This window comes from Prunus mume, linkage group LG1 (assembly GCF_029339155.1).
Source record: "Prunus mume cultivar Tortuosa linkage group LG1, ASM2933915v1, whole genome shotgun sequence".
Taxonomy (NCBI): Eukaryota; Viridiplantae; Streptophyta; class Magnoliopsida; order Rosales; family Rosaceae; genus Prunus; species Prunus mume.
The window spans coordinates 26,216,273-26,240,033 of NC_142698.1; the positions used below are offsets into that span (position 1 = coordinate 26,216,273).

At 37.2% G+C, this 23,761-nt stretch overlaps 4 protein-coding genes and 1 non-coding gene across 5 annotated transcripts; 3 read left to right on the forward strand and 2 right to left on the reverse strand.

The window, feature by feature from the left end:
- The first annotated feature begins 6,685 nt into the window (after nucleotides 1-6,685).
- On the forward strand, nucleotides 6,686-9,152 carry LOC103322653 (Tetratricopeptide repeat (TPR)-like superfamily protein). The gene has a single exon (XM_008224582.3). The coding sequence runs from the start codon at nucleotides 6,909-6,911 to the stop codon at nucleotides 8,310-8,312; it is 1,404 nt and encodes a 467-aa protein (XP_008222804.2). The 5' UTR covers nucleotides 6,686-6,908; the 3' UTR covers nucleotides 8,313-9,152.
- A 229-nt stretch (nucleotides 9,153-9,381) lies between these two features.
- On the forward strand, nucleotides 9,382-10,687 carry LOC103323916 (Disease resistance-responsive (dirigent-like protein) family protein). The gene has a single exon (XM_008225942.2). The coding sequence runs from the start codon at nucleotides 9,608-9,610 to the stop codon at nucleotides 10,508-10,510; it is 903 nt and encodes a 300-aa protein (XP_008224164.2). The 5' UTR covers nucleotides 9,382-9,607; the 3' UTR covers nucleotides 10,511-10,687.
- Nucleotides 10,688-15,396: 4,709 nt separating this feature from the next.
- Nucleotides 15,397-16,897, reverse strand: LOC103322644 (uncharacterized). Its single transcript, XM_008224574.2, has 3 exons — nucleotides 16,233-16,897; nucleotides 16,064-16,139; nucleotides 15,397-15,777 (listed from the first exon to the last, which is right to left on the reverse strand). Exons 1-3 carry the CDS (start codon nucleotides 16,752-16,754, stop codon nucleotides 15,620-15,622), a joined length of 756 nt encoding a protein of 251 aa, XP_008222796.2. The 5' UTR covers nucleotides 16,755-16,897; the 3' UTR covers nucleotides 15,397-15,619.
- A 3,701-nt stretch (nucleotides 16,898-20,598) lies between these two features.
- LOC103322634 (large ribosomal subunit protein uL29-like) lies at nucleotides 20,599-22,402 on the forward strand. Its single transcript, XM_008224563.2, has 4 exons — nucleotides 20,599-20,737; nucleotides 20,843-20,978; nucleotides 21,065-21,221; nucleotides 22,162-22,402. Exons 1-4 carry the CDS (start codon nucleotides 20,734-20,736, stop codon nucleotides 22,234-22,236), a joined length of 372 nt encoding a protein of 123 aa, XP_008222785.2. The 5' UTR covers nucleotides 20,599-20,733; the 3' UTR covers nucleotides 22,237-22,402.
- Nucleotides 22,403-23,333: 931 nt separating this feature from the next.
- Nucleotides 23,334-23,407, reverse strand: TRNAR-UCG (transfer RNA arginine (anticodon UCG)). Its single transcript has one exon. It is a non-coding gene; the product is annotated as a tRNA-Arg (tRNA).
- Nucleotides 23,408-23,761: the final 354 nt, after the last annotated feature.

A 23,761-nucleotide genomic window follows, 5' to 3' on the forward strand; every position in this document is an offset into this window, starting at 1 on the left:
GAAGCATTGTTTTATTTTAGGGAAACGAAATTTCACTAAAACACCCAAAATGAGGGTTGAAATTATAAAAAAACCCAAGCACTATTTAAACATATAAGAACAATAATGAGCAATTTTGATGAACCCACTAATTTTCGACAATTGACATTTGTACTTGAACTCAAATATGGCTATGCTGATTTTTAAAATTGATCCGTAAATTATATAATAGAGAATTTGAGCCTTTATAAATTTAATGGGTAATTGTTTGGCCACCCATTAAATATATTGGGCTTTTGTGGAGGGAGGAGATAATTGAGTAATGGTGCTATTTTTTTCGCTTCTCCATGTTGGTCTCTGCCAACGACACCAAACCTCCTTTTCTTTAAGCTGCCATATGGAACTGCCAACCAAAAACGTGGCCACTCCTTTTTTTAAAATTTCTTCCTTGCCTATTCACACACCCAGAAGCCAACTAGTTTTAAGTTTTGTTTGTTGTTGCCAACAATACCACCGAAGCTTTCTCAACAAAGTGGCGTCAGCCACTTTCCCCTTTTTTTGACTCTTCTCCCCTTTTCTCTTTAGACAGGAGTCTTTGCTTCTTCTTTTTGTTATTTGCTACTGCTATCTGCAGCATCAGGCCGAGCCACAGCCAACATGGTTGTCTTCCTTTTCAAGCACAGCTTAGTTTTTTATATTTACTGTGAGATTAATCCCCCAATGATTTTATCTGTGGGTTTTGTACCCAAATTGGATTTGTGCTCTTGAGAACTCACTGAATGAGTTTTGTGCCCAAAACGGATATATCAGAGAGTATTTTATTGAGGGTTACACACCTATGATGGATTTTGTATCCAAGATTTGTTTGGGGTGTAAAAACCCAAACTTGTTTTGAGGGTGAAAACCCATATTTGCTTTCAGGGTGAAATACCCGAGCTTTGTTTCCGGGGTGCAAAACCCACTTTTTATTTATTTCAGGGTTTATTACCCAAAGACGGATTGAACATCCAAGAAATTTTAGGGTTGCCACCCTACATGGATTGCCATCCATTTGATTGATTAAAGGGTTGCCACCCAAAAACGGAGGACCTCAAAGAGGAGCCTTGATTGCCTCTGTCATATTTCTTCAGCACTGCCGTGCATCCTCCATGTTCCCCGAGCCTTGTTGGCTATTTTTTTGGTATCTCTTCACAGTCTGCCGCTGTGTTCTTCTTCTTTCTGTAGCCCTGCTTTATTTTTTTGTTTGTTTGTTGTGACTGGGTGCCTAACAACCACAGGACAAGAGGATCTTCCAAGAGAACTCAGTTTATGAGTTTGACACTCAAAATGGATTTAGTTTATGGGTTTTGTACCCAAGCATGGCGGTTCGCTCTGCAGAGCATGAAGATTTGCTCAGCAGAGTATGGAGATTCGCTCGGCAGAGCATTATCAATTTGTGGGTTGCCACCCAATATGGATTGCCATCCATTTGCTTGATTTGCAGGTTGCCACCTATGATGGATTGATAATCCATGTAATTTGGTTTGTGGGTTTCATTCTCAAGCACGGAGACTTCAAGAGAGGAACTTTGTTGAAGATGCAAAAACATAAATGTGTCGAGCCGAAGAGGCTCACCTTCTTGAATTGAAACTGGCAGTTTCATTGATTTGGAGCATTTGGTTTGCTCTGTTTCAGAAGCTTTTTTTTTTCTCCAGCCTCACGTCTGCCTCTCCTGCCTTTGTGGCCTTCCAGGCCTCCTCCCTTTTTTTCTTCTCTCTCCTCCTTTCCTGCAGCACCTCTCCCCTCTTTTTCCCCTTTCTTTTCTTTTACCTCTGTACGTTCATGTCTTTTATAGGCAAAAGATGAACAGCAGTTGGGGAAGCACGTTTGCTAAGTGGGCAGTTTCTCTGCTGAATGGAGTTGCCAAAAAATAAACATGATCTCTTCCCACCATTATATGATTATCCTCTTCCTTTATCTATCCCTTCTTTTTTTCTAGGAATAAGAATAGGGACAATCTGATACACACGTTGTTTCCCATTTGTTTTGAAAGCAAGTGTCATGTGGTTGTGGGAATCACCCACCCAACGTTATGGGGGTTATCTAAACCCACAATTTTTTTTTTATATAATTTTTTTTTGGTTCAACAAATTACATGAATTTTTTTTCAATATTTTAGGAGGGCAAAGTGCAGATATTATATTGCATTGGTATACTGTATATGTGTTACTTGCCTTGACAATGTTGAAAGATTTTAATATAATTATCAATGCACCTTATATTCTGGATCTAGGATGTTGTTTTAATTTGCTAAAAACAACATAAATATTCTTTTCAGAATTTATTCACAGCCGGAACTGACACAAATGCAATTTCACTAGAGTGGGCGTTGGCAGAGCTCATCAACCATCCAAGAGTGCTCAAGAAAGCAAGGGAGGAGATCGATCGAGCCGTCGGAAATCGAAGAGTAGCCGGAGAATCGGATGTTCCAAATCTTCCATACATCCAAGCCATCATAAAAGAAACATTTAGACTACACCCACCAGTGCCTTTGGTCACAAGAAACTCTGTACAACAACGTAAGATTGGGGGATATGACATCCCCACAAACACAATGCTATATGTGAATGTTTGGGCCATTGGAAGGGACCCAGAGAACTGGGAAAGCCCACTGGACTTCTGGCCTGAAAGATTCTTGCAACTGAGTGAGGATCGTGGCGCCAGATGAGTGCAGTGGATGTTAGGGGCCAACATTTTCAACTCATGCCATTTGGGTCTGGGAGGAGGGTGTGTCCTGGTGTAAACTTGACCATGAAAATGTTGCCTGGGGTACTTGCGGCTTTGATTCAATGCTTTGATTGGAAGGTTGATGGGTCTGATTGCAAGAAGATGAACGGTGATGATGTTCTTGAAATGGATGAACGCCCTGGATTGACTGCTCCGAGGGCGCATGATCTTGTGTGTGTTCCTGTTGTCCGCTTCAGCCCACTCAACATCCTTGACCCATAAGGCAAACTTTTTTATTTATATGTTGGTCCTAAAAATATTCTGAAAGTTTATTGTGTGTGTGTTGTAGTAATACCCGTAAAGGGAAAATAACTTTAATGTATTTTTGTATTTTACAGCTTTAATGAGAAAGAAACAGCTTCTGTTTTTCTGAGTTCTGATGGGAAAAAATAGTAAATGATAACGCTAACAAAGTAATGCTTATTTTGATATTATGTGGCAAGGAGATTTTGAGGTTAGAGTTTAATGTTAATGATCACTGGTTTAGGGTATTTTCTATAGACATTGACTCGAACACAATACATGTCAAATACGTTATGATATCTGATAGACACAACACGCATTGGATATTGTACAATTCGTGTCGAACACATATTTTAGAATATTTTTTATATTTTAGAATATCTCTCAGACACAGTAGAAAACGATCAAATGTTTTATTTTAGGTAGAATAATGGAAGAGGAACGTGAATGTAATGCCAATCTTTTCATTTTGTGTCATTTATTATCTTTAAGCTTTATATTATTATTATTTTAAAATTCAGTATGAAATGAAGAGCAGAGATATAACTAGGTTTTAGTGTAACTAAAGCACAGAGATAAATAAGCGCCAAAATAAATCCTGGCGATAAATGCAATTGCCTCATTGTGAATCACTTATTAAAGGAAACGCCATACTTCCAACATACGGTACGATGAGAGAATGTGACCCAAATCTCCGGCTTGGCTCCAATATGTTAGCATGTATTTTGGGCACCACTCCAAGAGCAAGGTGTATTTCTTCTTTTGGTAATTGGTGAATACTTGCAATCGTATCATCAGAAATGTGTACTTCTTAAGGCAATTGTATCTGTGTGGATTATATAAGGGCAATGATTTCCCCACTCCTATTTTATCCACTTACACTCCTTTTTAGTTATAAAAAGGAGTGTAAGTGGATAAAATAGGAGAAAAATGAGTGGGGAAATCACCACTCTTATATAAAACTCTCAATCATGACTGTGGGAAGATACTCATAACAGACATCAACTTCCGAATTACCCACCTCATCTTCTTAACATATCTGCATTCGTGAGCTCTGTGGAAATTGATGTCCATAGAATACTCACTAATATTTGTATGGGAAGTACGAATATTAGAATTTCAAAGTCAATCTTGCAATTACACACAGATATATATATGTCATGTGGTACCAATCATGCAATACTGTTAAATATATCTGTGTGTATCATACTCACCCTCAGCACGACATATCGAATGCCGAGAACCATGTTAAGTAGTCATGTTGCCCATGTGGTTGCTCTGGAGAATCATCTGTAAAGGTAGGTATTTCTGTTATTGTGGGTCCAATTGCATGCTGACGCTGAGTATTTCTTATAATGGGATGGTATGACTCCGACTTGGCTTGAAGAATTATGACTAGTCTCAGACAACTGTGTCATTTGCCCTGATATGTGTACTTCTTAAGGAAATTTTTGTGCTATAAGATGGGGAAGGTGAAGCCTATATGCTTAGGCATTTGACTCACCTAGTCACATCACATGTAGCAGAAGAGAACCCACTATCTCACTAGTAGATGTTCATAGTGTCATTACAGAGAGGGTCGCAGGTCGCGGGTGTGGGCAAGGGGTCGTCGCGGCCTGGTGGTGTGGTGGTGGTCGACTCGTGAGAAAGAAGGAAGCAACAACGTGAGCTTTTTAAAGTCAGTAAAAAAGAAAAAAATATGACCCGCCTAGGCACCCAGACCCGCCTAGCGCCTAGAACCGCCTAGGCGCCGCCTAGACCCGCCTAGGCCGATTTTTCGATTCTGAAGCAAAAGAAAAGAATTCATAGCTATTTGAATCTCCCAACTTGAAGCAGATTCTTGTCGTCCCATACTATTCAGTTTTCGGATTGAAAAATCTTACATCTTTGCAAGCATCAACACTTGAAAGATACTCTAGCCTCCCTAAATAGACCAGTAACAAAGGTCCAAGCTTTACCTGCGCACAGCTTGCCTGGATGGTCCCTGATAAAAAAAAATGGTGATTTGAGCATGACCCATCACCATAAAAGCATCCAATTTCAAGCTCAATCCCAGAAACGTAAAACTTTTGAAGTGCAAAAATTGAATCCCCATGTTACCTTCATTTAAAGAACAAGAGAGAGCAAGAAACAGGGGTACGAATTTACATTTTATGTGTCTGAAACGGTTAATGGGTAGCAGCTGCCGAGATTGAGAACAAAACAGTGGAAGAGAGGATCCAAGTGGCAAACGAAATGCGAGCTTTAGATAAACCGTGTTGGTTTGAGAGCGAAAGTGTTTTAGAGACCGTTTGGTGGGCTTTCGACTTGTATTATTAACTCCAAAGGCCCAAAACGATGGGCTTCATTCACAAGCCTCAAACCCAAAAGATTTGCATATACCTTTTTCACACAACAGAAAAAATAAAAAGTATTAAAAGTATAAATTATAAAGGGCAGTTTGTATTTAACATGGTTCTCTAAAATTCTTAATGTTCTCAGAAAATCCAATGAGTGCTAATAAAAAATATAATTTTTTTAGCTTTCAACTAATAAAGTTATGGAATTCTTATGTGTAACGAGAAATTTAATCATTGTTCTAATCAACGAGGTCTAGCCTAGTAATTTAATCAAATCCTAAACGAATTTTAGAAACCCTAAAATTGCTCATGTTCTGGGAGCAATGGTGTTGTTGGAAATGACAATATTGGAGGGCCACTTGAATGCGAGAATTGATTTCTTCTTATAAACCTACTTACAGCAGCAAATAGCTTTGGTGAACCGGCAATCTCAACCTAATTACACCAAAGCTATTTGCCACCATTCCTCAATCGTCGGAGTGAGCTTTCTTTTTCTTTTGTGGTGATTAGCATGCAGTGGCTTATGTCAATGGAGATAAATATTATGGAGCAAAAGCAACCATAAATGTTTGGGAATCTAAGATACAACAACCTAATGAGTTCAGCTTGTCTCAGCTGTGGATATTAAGAGAGTCTTTTGGTGAAATTCAAGATATAATAACTCTAAGTGTCCAATTTGTTTGACCAATTGATTTGGGATCGAGCCAACATTTTCAACTCATGCCATTTTGGTCTGGGAGGAGGGTGTGTCCTGGTGTGAACTTGACCATGAAAATGTTGCCTGGGGTACTTGCGGCTTTGATTCAATGCTTTGATTGGAAGGTTGATGGGTCTGATTGCAAGAAGATGAATGGTGATGATGTTCTTGAAATGGATGAACGCCCTGGATTGACTGCTCCGAGGGCGCATGATCTTGTGTGTGTTCCTGTTGCTCGCTTCAGCCCACTCAACATCCTTGACCCATAAGGCAAACTTTTTTATTTATATGTTGGTCATAAAAATATTCTGAAAGTTTATTGTGTGTGTGGTGTAGTAATACCCGTAAAGGGAAAATAACTTTAATGTATTATTTTAGAGCTTTAATGAGAAAGAAATAGCTTCTGTTTTTCTTAGTTCTGATGGGAAAAATAGTAAATGATAAGGTTAACAAAGTAATGCTTATTTTGATATTATGTGGCAAGGAGATTTTGAGGTTAGAGTTTAATGTTAATGATCATTGACTCGAACACAATACATGTCGGATACGTTATGATATCTGATAGATACAATAAGCATTGAACATTGTACAATGTGTGTCGAACACATATTTTGGAGTATCTTTCAAATGCAGTAGAAAAAAATCAAATATTTTATTTTAGGTAGAATAATGGAAGAGGAACATCAATGTATTGCCAATCTTTTCATTTTGTGTCATTTGTTATCTTTAAGCTTTATATTATTATTCTTTTAAAATTCAGTATGAAATGAAAGCAGAGATATAAGTTAAAACTGGGTTTTAGTCTAACTAATCTAAAGCACAGAGATAAATAAGCGCCAAAATAAATCCTGGCGATAAAAAAATTGTTCCCTTTTCCTGCTTCCATGTTCCATTCAACAGCCAGAGCGATCAATCAAGCACAAGCAAACCTTCTTCGCCATTGCAGCAATCCCATACAAGCCCAACAGCCATACCACACTTTCCGTCCCAACAAACCCAAGACCAAGCCCCGCCGCGAACGACTTCACAGAGACACCACAAAGCTTCGCAGGTCCATCCCTTTCGTCTCCCATGTCAAAGAAGTTGAAGACCCAGAAGAAGGCTTGTCTCTCTTCTACGAGTACCAACAAATGGGCTTCAAGCACGACTACCCTTCTTACTCTGCTCTTCTCTACAAGCTCGCTCGTTCTCGAAACTTTGAAGCCGTCGAGACCATTCTCGGCCATGTACGAGATCGAAACATTCATTGCAAAGATACACTTTTCATTGCTCTGATTCAACATTATGGGAAGGCCAATTTGGTAGAGAAAGCCATTGAACTTTTTAACCAGATGCCTTCTTTTAATTGTGTCCGTACATTGCAGGCCTTCAATGCCCTCCTTAATGTGCTTGTTGATAGCGGTAGGTTTGTGGAAGCAGATGAGATTTTTGGTCGGTGTTCTAAAATGGGTTTTCGGCCGAATTCGATTTCGTATAATATTATGATGAAGGGGTGGCTTCAAAAGGGTGACGGGGAAGAAGCTTGCAAGGTGTTTGATGAAATGCTTGAGAAAAAAGTGCAACCTAGTGTTGTGACGTATAATAGTCTTATAGGGTTTTTTGGTAGGAAGGGTGAGTTGGAGAAAGCTAATGGTTTGCTTGAGGACATGAAACAGAAAGGGACGTACCCCAATGCTGTAACATATGCATTGTTGATGGAATGTTTCTGCATGCTAGGAAAGCATGAGGAAGCAAAGAAGATGATGTTTGATATGGAGTATCAGGGTTGTAAACCACGGCTTCTGAATTATGGTGTTTTGATGAGTGATCTTGGAAGGAGAGGAAAGATTGATGAGGCAAAATCTTTACTTCAAGAGATGAAGAAAAGGCGGTTTAAGCCAGATGTAGTGCTGTATAACATATTGATTAACTTTCTGTGCAAGGAAGGTAGGGCTGCAGAGGCTTATAAAGTCTTGATTGAAATGCAAGTTGGAGGCTGTGTGCCTAATGCAGCCACATACAGGACGATGGTTGACGGGTTTTGTCAGATTGAAGATTTTGAGGGAGGTTTGAAGGTTTTGATTGCAATGTTGACAAGTAGACATTGTCCTCGTTTAGAAACATTTGAATGTTTGGTTACGGGTCTAGTAAAGTGTGGGAAAATTGATGATGCTTGTGTTGTCTTGGAGGAGATGGAAAAGAGAAATATGCAATTTTGTTTTGAAGCTTGGGAAGCTCTAGTTGTGGATGCTTGTGGTAAGAATGTTGTTGCAGGGGAGGTTGTGACTGAACTAATCTCTTTCCATTAATGGTCATCAAGGAAGAAATGAACACATGCCATTTTGGCGTGACTTCTGTAGCTCTTTCAAGGCCCCCATCCTGCACGGAGACAATGCAATAAAGATTGGTGGCAAGCCCCTTGTCCCACATTTTTAATGGGTGCTTTTAGCAATTATTGAGCTTTACCATCCAGGAGAGTCGTACTAATATCGTATGATAGTTTAGTTCAATGGAAAAAGAAAAAAGAAAAACTTTATCCACAAGAGAATCATAGTGCTGCTTGACCCATGGCTTGGAGCAAGAAGAAATGTGCTCGTTTGGCTGATGGGAAGGAGAATTTTTTTTCTAAGGTATTGGAAGCTCTAGTCTGTGATGCTTGTAAAACAGAACTAAGCTATGCCCACTGGTAGGCTTCACCAGAAAGAGGAAACTTTGTTTAAGAATTGAAACATTTCATCAATATTATGGGTGGTTGATGCCAAATGTAGGTTTCAGAAAGCTCACTATGCTTGCGGTTGTTCAAATAAAGGTTAGATAAGCATGTAAGCTGAGCTAAATCTATGACCACTGCAGTATTCAGGGAAGAGAGGAAGTTTTGTTCAAGAATCGAACTGTTGATGCTAGCGAAGTCTTGTTTCTGGGGAAGCTCTAGTTAGGAATGCTCCTGGTGCAAATAGAGGTTTGACAGGCATGTAAAATTGAAGTTATCTTTACCCACATGTGGGCTTCGGGGAAGAGAGGAAGCTTTATAAAAGTTTGTCAATATTTTGGAATGTCGATAAAAAGTCCTTTGTCTAACTTTTAATGGGGGAACATAACTGCTTCCATGTCGACCATGAAAATGCATATCTTACCTCTATTTCGGTTTTTGAGTTAATGTGCAGTAAAAAGTTACCTTGTCTCTGTGCCGATGAAGAAATATACATTCTGAAATTAAAAAATTGTTGGCTTGTTCTTGTTTTCTTGCTATGAATTTACTAGACAACATGGAGATTAGTAGAAGCAAAAGTATTACTGATCCAAGAATTAAAAAATTAATTAAAATTAAGATGAAAGAGGAGTTGGTCATCACTACTTACAAGTCCTAAACAAAACTAAGGTTTTAATTAAGTGTACATTAAGTATCAACCAATACATCAGTACCAGAAACGCAAGTCCACCTACTCCATGTTATCAACTCCATCTCTTGATTTAAACTTAAACTTCTTAAAACTCATAGTATATATAGCCAGCCAAACTGCCTTGATTCATCATCAATCCATCAAACAAAACATTCTCAAGATCACAAACTGTGCTTATATTTTCTCCCTTTCCTCCCAATCCCATGGCAACCCGAAAGTCGATTCCCTTGCCCCTCAAGCTAAAAATCTGGCTAGTTCTTCTTGCTCTAGCCATTCCATCCATCACCCCGGCCCGAATCCTGGATAAGGAAAACCCTGCAACCCCTGAGGAACCTGATACAACTCCAACACAGACACCCCTTTCCAATGTTGCTCCTGCTGCAGCTACTAGTGCCACAGTTTCCAATTCAGAGGCCTACCATCCACTAACCTTCTTCTTGCATGACATTATTGGTGGATCAAACCCCTCAGCCACAGCAGTCACTGGGATAGTGACCAATCCAGCAGTCAATGGCCAAGTCCCCTTTGCCAAACCCAATGGAGCAGTTGTCCCAATTGGGAATGGCATTCCTCAGAACAACAACAACAATGGAATTATCAACAACAACAATGTCCCCTTCTTCACTGGCCTTGGTGGAAACACAGCTAGCAACTTGATCCAAAACAATGGGAACAACAACAACATCATCGGCGGCAACGGGCTCCCATACCTAAATGGGGCTCAGCTCCCTCCAGGCATAACCCTTCAAAAGCTCATGTTTGGGACACTCACAGTGTTTGATGATGAGCTGACTGAAGGGCATGAGCTTGGCTCTGGTTTGCTTGGCAAGGCACAAGGGTTCTATGTGGCAAGTTCTGAAGATGGCAGCAGCCAGACCATTGCTTTCACTGCCATGTTTCAGAGTGGTGGTTATGCTGACAGCCTCACCTTCTTCGGTGTGCATCTCGTGGCGGCATCAGAGTCTCATCTTGCAGTCATGGGAGGCACCGGAAAGTATCTCAATGCAAAGGGCTATGCTCTGGTCAAGACCATTCCTGCTACAAATCAGCATAACACCGATGGAGTTGACACTGTGCTGCAGTTTACTGTGTATCTTACTTACTAGTGTGTGCTGAGATTTTAAAAGAAGTTGTCATGTGTTTGCTAAATCTAATCTCTGCACCAGAGGTGTATGTGATCAGGAAGGATTTGTGATTTAAATTGCACAAATGATTGTATTTACATGCAAATCAGGTATGCTTCTAAAGTAAACATTAATCAGAGATTAATTCCTTTTCAACTACCTTGGCCTTCACCACCGTCCAATACTACAAAGTTCCTGGGATCTTCCATTGTTGCAAGTTCTAAAACAATTGAACTAGTCTCCTACTTAGGTTGAGAGATGGGAATTGCATTGATCAAATACAATTGCCTCGCTTTAGACACGTACCTAACTAATGTTTATCATTTGGCACAGCACCGAGGTGTTTGAACATAAAATTCACACATGTAGGATTAAAGTGGTTAAGTTTAAGACAATATGAGTGAAACAAGAAGGGGGGAAACACGTGGACCCCAATAATGAATAGGAGCCAAGAGGTGAAACTTTTGTTAGCCATTTTGTGTTTGTAATTTGTATTAGATAAAACATGAAAGTGGATTCAACAAGTACAACTTTACAAGAACCACAGTGGGGCAGATGTAGCTGTGGAGTGTAATTGGCTGACCAAACCTTATTAACCCCCCATGGTGGAGTTGCTCTGAGAAAACGTATTTGTAATCGGGTCTAAGCACCCTGGCCCACCCAAAGCATACCATGTGGACCAACATAATATTTTGGCCCTGAACCAGCTTATAAAGATCAAGTGGCCCATCTACGATTGGTTTGGTTAAAAAGAATGTGACCCAAGATTAACGAGTTCAATTCAACTTATTGCAGGCCTTCATCAACCATAGTACCAATTTCCAATTGTTCGTCGTCAGGTTAGAAAATATCCATCCAATACATGATGGAGAACCCTCCACTGCAGCTTGATAGTTACAACTTACAATAATGGTGGTTGCGACCAACAATGGTGTACCAATTATTCTCTTTTACCAATTCAACATAATAGCAACTTAGTAGTAGGATTCAATATAGGGAATATTGTTTGCGCTTTCAGATAACCAAAAACATTTCTTGCAACGTTCGACATAAACATTTGAAAGTGTTTCTGAATTATAAAGCTCTTTCTAAAAGAACTCTTATGAGTAAAAGGGATTCCTACAAAAACGCTCTCAAACGACTTGTAAGTATACACTAATTATTACATGCACAACAAAAGAAAAGTTTGGGCATGAGGTGATAATTGAGCAGAGAATGATCCCCCTCCGAAAAACTTTCTTGTAGGAATGACACTGTTTTGCTATTTCGGCCGATACTAGGAGGATACATGGAAAAATTATCATGCAAGTCATTGTACTATTAACCGGATAGCAAACGTTGAATGAAAGTCTCTATCCCCAACCAGACCAACCATACACATCGCATTTAATTCCAAGTTTTCTATTCTCCATGCCCTAGCAAAATTTTCAAAGGCGGTCTCAAATGGAAAACTAGTTCCAAGTTTTAAGCTTTTTACGTCAAAAGTAGCTCTCATGTCTCAAAAAGGAGAGGAACCTAACAAAATTGTTTTGGATAACAAATGGATATCATAAAAAATTTCTAAGTGTTTGGACCGTTTCCTACCACCATCATTGTCAACCTTTTTTTCTTTGTCTTTCTTTCAGCTATGTTTTGCATTATAATACGCAAGCCACAAGCTGTTCTTCATGTGCCTCACTTAAACTCTCGTTGGGATTTATATTCAGTACTGTACAAACGATTTTGCACATCATAAATACATCTCACCTATCTAACTAAATCTTAAACCCTAAATGCCTTAGAATAATTTACGAAACAATATCATTTTGATCATAAGTACAATGTAAACAAAATATATATATATATATATAAGCAAAATATCATATTTTTCAAATTTGGGTGAAATATCGTTTTTACAAATGTAAAGCAACATGGCTAGGTAGACATGAGCCCCGTCATCGATATCTTTGTTGCGGCTAAAGATATTGGTGGACTTAAGATTTTTAGATAGTCTGCTTCGTAGGAGCGGAGTCTAAAGCCACTTCAAAACTGTCTTTAGCTCCGGCCCTAGATAAAGATGTTTCTATGTCCAAACACTTCGTTAGAAAACGAAAAAGAATAAATTTTCATATCGATCACCATTAAAGTTGCACCGACCATATACCAAAATTTTCTACCGGAAACATATTATATGATATGAAGGGCTTAATAGGTGTGGATGACTTTCACTAATGTCTTGATATTTTCTTTTCCGGCCTGCTCCAGTAGTCTCAGTCAAAGAAATTAAAGTCACGAAACATCCGGAAAAGGAAGATTAAAAAAAATATTCAGAGAATTGGAATTTTGCTTGCTTCCAAATCCAACCTATTAATATTACAAAACTCTTTTGCCTCAGTTGGTCAGCGGAAAGAGATTATATAGTTTGAAAAGCAAAAGAGAAAAAGGATCACCCGACCAAAAAAAAATAAGCAAGACCATTGAAAGAAAACAAAAATTAAAATTAAAAGAAGAAGCATGAAGCATGAAATCAAGCTAAAGTATTGTGTAGCTTGTTGTCTTCATTTGGTTTATTGTGGGGAAGGTATATTGGGATACAGAGAAAGAGAGATTACACATATATTGTTTCGACGAACGTACTCTAAAAAATAAAGTGAAGACTGAGTGTAACTAAACCAAATCATCGTAAATTTAATTGTTTAAATACTTGAAAATTAGTGTTTTTAAAAAAAAAAAATTATATACGTCTCAATTATGGGATAATCTTGTGAGAGGGTTCATTTCCACCATCCAATTCTGACCGCTGATGTTAAATAGATGAGAATTGACCACTTCCATTATGTGATGGTACAATCCAGAAGACAAAATTTAGAAGATAGAAGAAGGAGGAGAAGAAGAAGAAACAAAAAATAAAAAGTGGTTCTTGTCTAAAGGAAAAAGGTGCGTTGAGTGCCGACCATAATGCCACCGCATGCATTTCTCTATTTGCAGACATTATTATCATTCATGCCGTATTCTTTGTATTTTTCATTTTGTTATTTTTCCACACCAACAAAACCCACTACTGCATCATATCATTGGCTCAATAACAGATTTTAAGTCTAAATTCACAAAAATTGTAGGCCAATTTTTAAAACCGAACTCAAAAAAACTTTCATTATTAAAAACAAAAAAAAAGTAAGGTTTTATAGTTTTTCTTCTCTCTCTCTCCCCCCTTTTTTTTTTGTTATTTTCAAATTTTTTTAGATCTTAAAAATAGTTTGGAGTTCAATACCAAACATGTTTTTAGATTTTAAAATTAGTATTTAAAAACTCATATTTTAAAAATAAATCATCAATTTTTAGAAGGATACCAAACCGGCTTTATTTATTTGTGCAGATTCTCCACACACACATCATTCATGCTGATAATTTTCGAACTTGACCCCCCAAATGATACTAAATGAGTATATTTTTGTTTTACCAAAACATTTTGACATTAATATGCGTGGATCCCTTGTCATTCATAATAAAATTGTTTTTTTTAATTGAATTTGAACCCTAATATTAAATTAAAGACTTTTTATCACAAAACGTCCCTGATGTTTGTGAAACTATCAGATTGCATCATTTAAATTTTTTTGTATCACTCGTGGTTCCTAACGTTAATATGGGAGCTCTTAAATAGTCCCTCTGTAAAAAAAATCGTAAATCCCCAATTTTATGAGGGATATAATTGTCAGATCAACCCCTTTTTACCTCCCCACCTTCTCTAGCAGTTGTCAGGTTTTCACAACCCTCTCCAGCACCTCAAGTGGCATCACAATCTCCTATTGCACACAATTCTTCATCCCAGCAAGCCTCAACATCACAAACTGTCCAAAGAAGGAAATTAAAGTCTCCAATAAAGTAAGGAAGGCCATGGAGAGTTTGAGATAATGTTTTATGGAACTGTAATTGGAAGTGGTCTAAGGTTTTTGATGTATGATATTGTTTTTTTATAGAAGCTTTCTAGGGGTTAAAGTGATGGAAATGAAAGTGGTTTTTGATGGAAGTGGTCTAGGATTTTTGTATGTATGGAAGTGATTTTTGATCGAAGTCATGTAGGGGTTAATGTGATGAAACTGAATGTGGTTGATAATGTAATTGAAAGTGATTTTTTTATGTATGGAAGTGGTTTTGATGTATACAGTTGGTTCAATTTGTTCACAGTGGTTGGTAGTTTAGTTTATTCAATTTATTCAACGTGTGTTGTTTTATAGTTCAATTTGGTCATGTTCCATATTCAGCGCTTGTTCTTCATCCAGAGTAAGACATTCTGTTAGAATGTGAAAATGGAATTGCAGCTTTAGTTGCCCACCCAATTCCAACAAGAAATGGAGGGAAATGGTTCCAAATTGGCAGCAAATGGGTTTGAGGCATTGAAAATGTCAAAAGGGATTGATCTGATGATTATATCCCTCATAAAATGGGGATTTAACGATTTTTTTTATTTTTACGAATGGACTATTTAAGAGCACTCATATTAACGTTAGGGACCACGAGTGATACAAAAAAACTGTAAGGATACAATCTGATAGTTTCACAAACGTCAAGGATATTTTGTGATAAAAAACCTAAATTAAATTTTAGTTTCGATCATTTGCAAATAAGGACACGATACTAGTGCAACGAATGCAAGAGTTCTATGACTTGTTCTTTAAAAGAGTCGAACAATTTGAGGCAAAATTAATGTAGGAATATTCCAATTCCATTTACTTACATACGGGTGATATATGGTGGTGGTTGGTATAATAAGTACAAATATCATAATGTTCAAAGCTGAAAAGAGGTAAAGTGGTGGATGTGTGGGGCTGTTAAGTGCTCTCTGTTTTCTTCACATGCCTCGATCCATCGAGTGGTACAAAGAGCAATTGAATGTTGGCAGTCCACAACCATGTTCTTGACATGGAAAGCAGTAAACAATAAGATACCTTGCTCAGAGTTGACAGAAGAAGCAGGATTTCAAACTCATAACTAGTTAAACAACTAGTTATCATACAAATTACAAAACACACACCCTGGAATTTCAAATTTGGCAGAGAATATAACAAAAACAAAAGAGGAAAAAAAAACTGATTTAATTTTTTTGTGAATTCATGCTGACCATCGAGAGGATGGTGATGATGATGTTGGAGAAGGCCAGAGCTGAGCCTTCTTCACCTTGGAGACACTTGAGAGCACACCTAATGGGGTAACATCTCCAATGACTGTGACCTTTTTGGTTGGAAAATCTATACTAAATGACGTCACTCCTGCAGAAATTACCCACATCAATTATTTTCTCAAACTTTTTATCTTCAACAAACATTTACATATTATGTTGTAATTTGAATTACACTCTTACAGAAGAACAATTTGAAATTATCTGACAACATAACATGTTATAATATCTAACGATCAAGAAAATATTCTCTGCATTTTAATATAAAAAATAAACTAATATTGTTTGAAGCACCAAAAAACAACATGCATATATAAGAAATTAAAAGTAGTTAATCAAATCTCTATCTACTAATTGAGAAGACTAATTAAATATACCTTCCATTTTAGAAAGATGCTTTCTCACTTTTCCTTCACAGCCCTTGCAATGAAGTGACACCCTCAAAACAACAACCTACAATTATGTCAAATAACTTTTGATGCAGGCCTTCAATTCTCCAAAAGCAAATATTAAAAAGGAAAAAAAAAAGGAATTTTATTATGTTACCTGATGACGAGAACGAGTGGAAGAAGACCTTAAAGCAGGAGAGTGATCATTTGAGATCATCAACCGTCTAGGCTTAGAGGGCACTTGGGGAGGGAGCAATATTGTATTAGCAGAAACATTCCGATCGGCCTCCGATAACCAGCCGACGAAGGGCGAGTCGCTTAAAAGATACCGAGAAGAAGAAGAACCATTGAGGCTCCTAGTCCTTGTTAAGTCATGAATGTCAGCAGAGCTTTTTCTACGTAGCTGAGTTTGTGCACTAGAAAAACTCTTCCTACATTTCTCATAAAATGGTTTGGGATCAATTGGTAGCTGAGATGAGCAAGGGACATGGTGATGGTGAGTTTGATTGTGAGGCTGGTTTTTGGGTCGATCATGAAGACGATGATGAGGATGATGATGAGGATGATGATGAGGATGATCAATGGTTGAGGGGCCTAGGCGGACCATGGCATGTTGGTCCATGCTAGTGCAAATGGCTGTGGAAGCTGGAGAAGCACAGAAAATATCCAGTCCTTTCATGGTTAATTGATCTGATAATAACTTTGGAGAAATGGCTTAGGTTTTGTTTGGTGAAGGCTGAAGATAAGTTATTACAGAGAAATAGAAGGATCGATTTTCTTCAAAATGAGGGCAACTAAGTGTGTTTTGAAAGTTGGTCGATGAGATAGAGAGACAGAAAAAAGATGTTGGTACTGATCGGGCCCCACAACAAGGAATAGAGGACGATAGTACTTTAGAAGATATGCGATTCATGATTCCTCTGGTCCTTCAAAGTTTTATTTTTTTTATTGATTGAATATTTTGTTTACAATTTAATTGAGAGGTGGGGTTAATTAAAGTTGTGTTCATCTTTATCTGTTATGATTACAACCACTAATAGTACCATGAAGCTAGGCTCCTAGCTAGCCCTAAAACTATATGAACTACTTCTATTATTGTTACATCATTGTTTCTTTCTTTTATTTATATATAAGAATCATTGTTTTACATTTGACTCTTGCCATAGAGCATGAATATGCTTATGTTTGAGAAATTCCTCAGTCCGGCAGGTGAACTACCACATCCGTTAGTTCGACATATCAAAGAAGATTTATCACTAATGTGTGTTGTGATTATAAAATAAAGTAGTCGCCTATCGGACTGAAAATTGTTATTATTCTAAAATAAATCATGCATCATGTAATTAGTTAATGTGATAATCAATCTCTACTCTTTTTTTCTTTTTTTTCACATCGTAATCATAATTGTCTAATTTACTTTGTCCGGTAGATTTATGTTAATTTACGCTAATCAAAGCATTTGCCTAAGCATCTTTCCACCAGATCTCCAAAATTCATAGATATTTGTTTAAACCTTTGATATCTAGATATCTAGATATCGAAACAAAAAAACAAGATCGAAGCGCTGTAACTTATGTCCACTTCTTGCGATATGGAGTAGGAACTCCAAAATGATTATAGTCTTTGAGTTTAAAATGCACCCAAACTCTGTCCACTTCTTGCAACATGGAATAAGAACTTGAAAAAATAAGTATTCTTTGAGTTTAAAAAGTACCCAAATTCCAGGATAAGCGACAAAGCAATGGTCAATAATGCTTGGATGTGGCCAGATTCGTGTAACTGCGGGAACGTGGCAATGGGTCAAAGAATGATATAATTTTGCAATTTTGCATAATCATAATATTGGATCTAACTGCATACATGTGGCCTTACTCAGTAGAGAAACTCTCATGCAATAGGAATAGCACTTTTTGCTATCTCCTATCAATAATACAATGAAATGTATGATAATTTTTTCACATGCCATTGTATTATTGTAAAATAACAAAATACTGTTATCTCTGTTACAAGTAAGTTTTTTGCTTACTCAGCTCGAAAGAATCTGTCTTGTTACATCCTTTTGTTGGTTTATCCTTCATAGCTCAATCTACAAAAATTGGTCCATATGAGCATGGACATTACCAAATTAGTCTTTTACCATTGATTTCAGTAAATATATATATTTAGGTAAGTGTCTAATTACAATGCTTTTTATAATGATAAAAGCGCTTTCAAATAACTAAGAGTATTTTTTTTTATTAGAAACAAAAATAAATAAAAGTACAAATTTGCTCAAATTATAAGGAACAAAAACGTAGCGACTATGAGCGGTGAATCCAACCGCCCACCACCACCCCTACATTTTTCATCTCATAACACTTCATCTTACCGTTGAAATGATAAAGCGCTTACATGCATTTTCCTTTTGTCATTGAAAAAATGGTACTCAATAAAAATGTTTTCTGAATTTTGGATTGAATTTCTTACATACCTCTTAACAAAAATAGACCAAGTATGTACTAAACAAAAGTATCAAAGTAATCCCAAACAAATCCTAAGATTTATATCTTTTTTTTTTAAGAGAACAAGCGATAGTCTAAACTAAAATAGAGAGGAATTTTCACACACACAGCTATAATGCCATGAGAATTCAAACTTGAGACGCTAAAAAAGATACATTTGTGCTGCAGTTTACTACAGTGTTGCATATCTGCCTGCTGACTCACAATTGTCACATCCCGAACACCATTTAGTCGGTAATTGTTATCTAAATGATGAGAATGTAATGATTAAGCATGGAAAATGGAAAATTGCGCCAAATGGCTGAGTTGTGTTCCATCAAAGAGTGGCATGGCGATGGCGGCAGTCCAACCATTTTGTGCCGTCTCTTTTCCTTGTATGATAAAAACAACTACACTAGTACAACCAACCAACCATCGATTGCCTTCTTTTGCCTTCTGATTAGCGGGAAATTGCATGCATCAATTGCCTTCTAACAATTTTCCATGTAAAGCTTCTTTAATTTTCCTATTGATTAGGATCAAAGTATCATATCATGTGATAGTATTAAGATTAAAATATCAAAAAAAATGTTTGAATTTATGTGTGCGGGCCTCATAATCACGTGGTTAAACATTTGTTATATACTGTGTGTGGACCTCATTGAATATTTTGTTTTATAATCACGCGATTAAAGATGCGAGTCTTTCATTTTAGTGGAAGGTTTAAGGCTCCTTTAATTTCTTTCTTTTTCTAAGGTATCTTTTACTTTTCCTGTTCTTCATATAATACTGTTTCAAATTAAGATGACTACCACAGGTTCCCTAACGTTTCTGTTGCAAATTTGCCTTTCTTCTTTCAGAAAATTAAATCATTCAAGCCTGCAGTCTTATGCTTTCTTTACTTAATAACCTTTTTTTTATTATATATAATTATGTTTATATTGATAATATATGGTGACTATTTCACCATTATTTCCACATTCTATTCGTTAGTAAGAAAATAAATTAAGGCTTGAACGCAAGTTTGGCATAATGATGTTATGCCTTCAAATCGTAAGATTTACGAAGATCAACGTATAAAACAGAAATTCTTTAACGTGACTGTTCATGTAGTGTCACACTCCATTCGTATTGTAGCACGCTCTTTATTTATAAATATTATAAACTTAAATATAAACTTGTCATTCACCTATATTATATACATGAATGAGGAAAACAAGGTGTCAGTGTTACAGACACACCTAATAAATTTTTCTGTGAATATCTCTATAAAGAAGATAAATTATCTCACTTGTTGCTTTAGAAAGATCGCATGTGAATCTTATATATATAATTCCTTCAATTGGCTCCCGCATGTCTCAAGTAGAGATTAAGGGTTTAGGGTTTAGGAGTGATTTTGGATAAACCAATAATCACTTCTATAGAGAATTATTTTGCCATTTAATCACTAAAAGTGATTTTATAGTGAATTCAAGATTAGGGGCTCCTCATAATCGCTTAAAATTACTTAAAAGTAATTATATGTAGAAGCACGTAGGAGGTGCTTCTTTCCAAAAGTGTTTCTGGCCATCCCAAAATCACTCCCAAACGAACTTTAATTAGGGTGTAATCATTAGTGAATACAAGACAAATGCAACCAAATTGCTCGTCGTAGTCCTAATGTAAATGTAGAAAAGTCGTGGCTTAGAAGATGAATGCATAAACGTGATGCGTTGTATGGTGCGGAGAAAAACTCAAGAAGTAACTATAAATTCACTCAAATTATAACACTTAGAAAGATACACAACACAGAGTAAAAAGTCTACACAAGAAAAGTGGCCGTGTTTGTGCAAAATCAGGTTGAGCCCTCTACCGTTGCTGAGGTGAGTCATGGGCCATGGTAGCGATTCCAAAAGGTTACTTATTTGATCCATTTTAGTCTCTATGGTCCATGAAGAGAAAGTAGACAATATAACCCAAAGCCCAAATTTAATGGGCAAGACTAAAATTACATGGTAATCCTCAAGGCCTCATCCAAACTACATACGCGCGTGCCACTAGACACGTGTGCTCAGTGATTGGCCCCAATCCTAAATTAGGGTTTTAGAAGCAGAGTTATTAAAACCGCAGCCGTGTTTTAGGGTTCACTCTCTTCTCCGCCTTCAGTTTCATCCAGAGAGAGCAACAGAGTCTGCAGCAATGGGTAAGATTCACCAATTTCCTCTTTTTTCCCCTTAACTATCCTCTTCAATTGAATCTGGGTCGTTCTAATTTTTCATTTTTGTGAACTCTTTTTTATGTAAAACAGCGAGGATCAAGGTCCACGAGCTCAGAAGCAAGACAAAGGCAGAGCTTTTGGGTCAACTGAAGGATCTGAAGGCAGAGCTTGCCCTCCTCCGAGTCGCCAAGGTCACCGGTGGAGCCCCCAACAAGCTCTCCAAAATGTACCTCTCTCTCTCTCTCTCTCATTTTTATATGTTGATTTGTTAATTTATGAATTCTTTTTACAATTTTATGTTTGTGGTTTCAGCAAGGTGGTCAGACTTTCAATAGCACAAGTGTTGACAGTGATTTCCCAGAAGCAAAAAGCGGCTTTAAGGGAAGTCTACAAGAACAAGAAGTTTCTTCCTCTGGATTTGCGCCCAAAGAAGACCAGGGCTATCAGAAGGCGTCTGACCAAGCATCAGGTACTATTAATCTTTCATTCCTAGTTAAACACATTTCGGTTTTCATTGATATTAAGCTGCATAGCTATTTGGATGCCCATGGTTTTGGAATTGTTAAAATTTGGATAGATGGCAAGGCTGCATTTATTATGCTCTTTCTTTGCTTTAACATGACATGTCAATGAGCCATGTAATAATAATTTCTTTTGTTGTGGATTAATTCATTGTAATTATGTTGAATTCGCTTACCCAATCTAGTTTTTGTGAGAAATGTTATTGAAAAAAATGGTATCTAAGAGACCGAATTTACTTGCTGAATTGTATTCAAGGACGAATCTAAGCAAATATGCATTGGTATATACTTAGGATCTACGTGCAATTGTTTAATCTAGGTTTCATAATGTGGTAATTCTAAGGTTCAATATCTTTGATTCGCACCAATGTGATTTTCTCAATACTATTAGATTCCCAGTTTGACTGATAGAGGGAAAACATGAAGCAACTTTTATTTCCAAGAGTATGGCTATGTGACTTGATGGTTTTTCTGTATGATCCCTGAATTTATCAACTCTACAAGAAGAAGATAACCGATCTCTAAACTTTCTAAGCTAATTAACTTGCCATAATATAAATTCATTGCAAAATTTTGTTTCGTCTAGTTAAGATGCTTGCAAATAGATTTAGCGGTTTCGGTCAACTGTTTATTTAAGCACTTGCCCCTGCTCTATCACTTTTTTTATATTATAAATTTGCTTCTATTTCTGTCTTGACTTATAATTGATAGACGCAAGGTCCATTTTTTGGGAATAGCGGAACTGCTGTTATTGTTTTTTCGTTCATTCCCCACCTCTCACTCGCTGTTCTCTATTTTGTGGCATGAACTTTAGCAGTCAGAATCAGTCTATGTCGAATTTTTTGGCTAAATCTATTTATCCTAATTCAGTTGAATTGTTTTTTATAGGCATCTTTAAAGACAGAACGGGAGAAGAAGAAGGAGATGTACTTCCCATTGAGGAAGTTTGCAATCAAAGCATAATGTTGGATTCAATTATGAAGGAAATCGGGTGTTTCTCCCATTATAAGATATTCCAAGGACACCATTTTAAAGTGTTTAGCTCTTCCTGTAGTTTCATCATTGTAGACGCTATCCCAAATATGATTTTGTTGGTCCAGGATTTTAATGCTGATTTTGATTTCTATTATTGTTTGAGCATTTGCAATGGGATTAATTTGGCCGGTTATCCTATTCACTCTTTGTTTTCTTAATTGAAGGCGTAGCATTTCAGTAATCAACATCACTGGGTACATTCAACTTGGTTTGCCCTAGAAAGTTGATAACATCCAGCCCCTTCTTCCTAGCCAAACCATTTTATTACCATAAGTGAGTGCAAAGCGTATATCATAACTGTATCCAGTCCTATAAGTGATCATCATTTGCTTGATGGCGGGTTTTTTTGGCTTTTCGGTGATGCTCAATGCCTGTAATTTCACATTGCTTCTCTTGATGATGCATGTTGTGTGTTTTGCCTCTCCTAAACATAACAATAACAGAAGCATTCGCATAATAATAATTTCGTTTTTTTATACGTCTCAAAGATTCATAGTGAACTTTCCATTGGAGTTTTCTCTCGAAGTAATAACGTGTTGATCTACTCGCCACAGAAGCCACAAAGGGCTATGTAAATTGACACTCGCCACGGGAGCCACAAAGGGCTATGTGAATGGATTCGTACCTGCCGATGAACGCATTCAAACTGAGTTGGGAAACTGGTTTGTCAATTGTCAGCAATGTGAAACAAAGCTTCTTTCTTTATCCTGTTCTAAGCACCCGACGCAAAATGTTCTTCAGTTGATGGGTGTTGCTTGTTCATCCCTCCGAATCTACATCGTCGGTTGATGATGCAGTTAAAGATACGAACTCAAGTCCTGCAAAACGCATACTAACATATGTTCTGAGAAATTTTGGGTTTCTGAAGGTTAACTATCATAGAAGTAGGATGCGTCGAGCAAACCATGCATGCTGAGGAAATACTACGTGGGCTGTTTGATCAATTTGTATACGGGCCAAGCTCTTTACGTCTATTGAATCGGTTGTTGGGCTTATAAAAACTTTAAAAGAAAAGAAAAACAAATCGACCACAGTGGGAGTCGAACCCACGACCTTTTGATCCGAAGTCAAACGCGCTAATCCACTGCGCTATGCGGTCTTGTGTGTTCAAATCTGGTAGCAAATGGTATTTGTTAATAGAATGTTTTTTTTTTTCCTTTTCTAGGTTTAAAAATTTTGCAGTTGCAGAGAGTGCGGTTTTCTTCTTTAGAGCTTAGGCCTCCTACATGGCTATGTTTCATAGGTTGTCCAAATTTTCAAAGTGTGTTGTGAAACAGACGAATGTTGATGGAAATTTGAAAACCACTGCAAAGAAATTCCTTAATCATGTTGATTTTGTCCAGAGTTGCATTAGGTGAACAGTAAATAAAGTATAATTAGGCGCATACACACACTGGCGGACCTAGAAATTTTTAGCGGAGGTGCAATATTGACTAAGTATGAAAAATGGTTT

Bases quoted from the DNA above. Each gene is read 5' to 3' on its own strand.
- LOC103322653 (XM_008224582.3), top strand. From the start codon at position 6,909: ATGTTCCATTCAACAGCCAGAGCGATCAATCAAGCACAAGCAAACCTT.
- LOC103323916 (XM_008225942.2), top strand. From the start codon at position 9,608: ATGGCAACCCGAAAGTCGATTCCCTTGCCCCTCAAGCTAAAAATCTGG.
- LOC103322644 (XM_008224574.2), bottom strand. From the start codon at position 16,754: ATGAAAGGACTGGATATTTTCTGTGCTTCTCCAGCTTCCACAGCCATT. The intron at 16,140-16,232 runs GTAACATAATAA...ACATAATTGTAG, and splicing joins CCACTCGTTCTCGTCATCAG to GTTGTTGTTTTGAGGGTGTC. The intron at 15,778-16,063 runs GTATATTTAATT...TAATTTCTGCAG, and splicing joins GCATCTTTCTAAAATGGAAG to GAGTGACGTCATTTAGTATA.
- LOC103322634 (XM_008224563.2), top strand. The intron at 20,979-21,064 runs GTACCTCTCTCT...TTGTGGTTTCAG, and splicing joins CCCAACAAGCTCTCCAAAAT to CAAGGTGGTCAGACTTTCAA. The intron at 21,222-22,161 runs GTACTATTAATC...TGTTTTTTATAG, and splicing joins GGCGTCTGACCAAGCATCAG to GCATCTTTAAAGACAGAACG.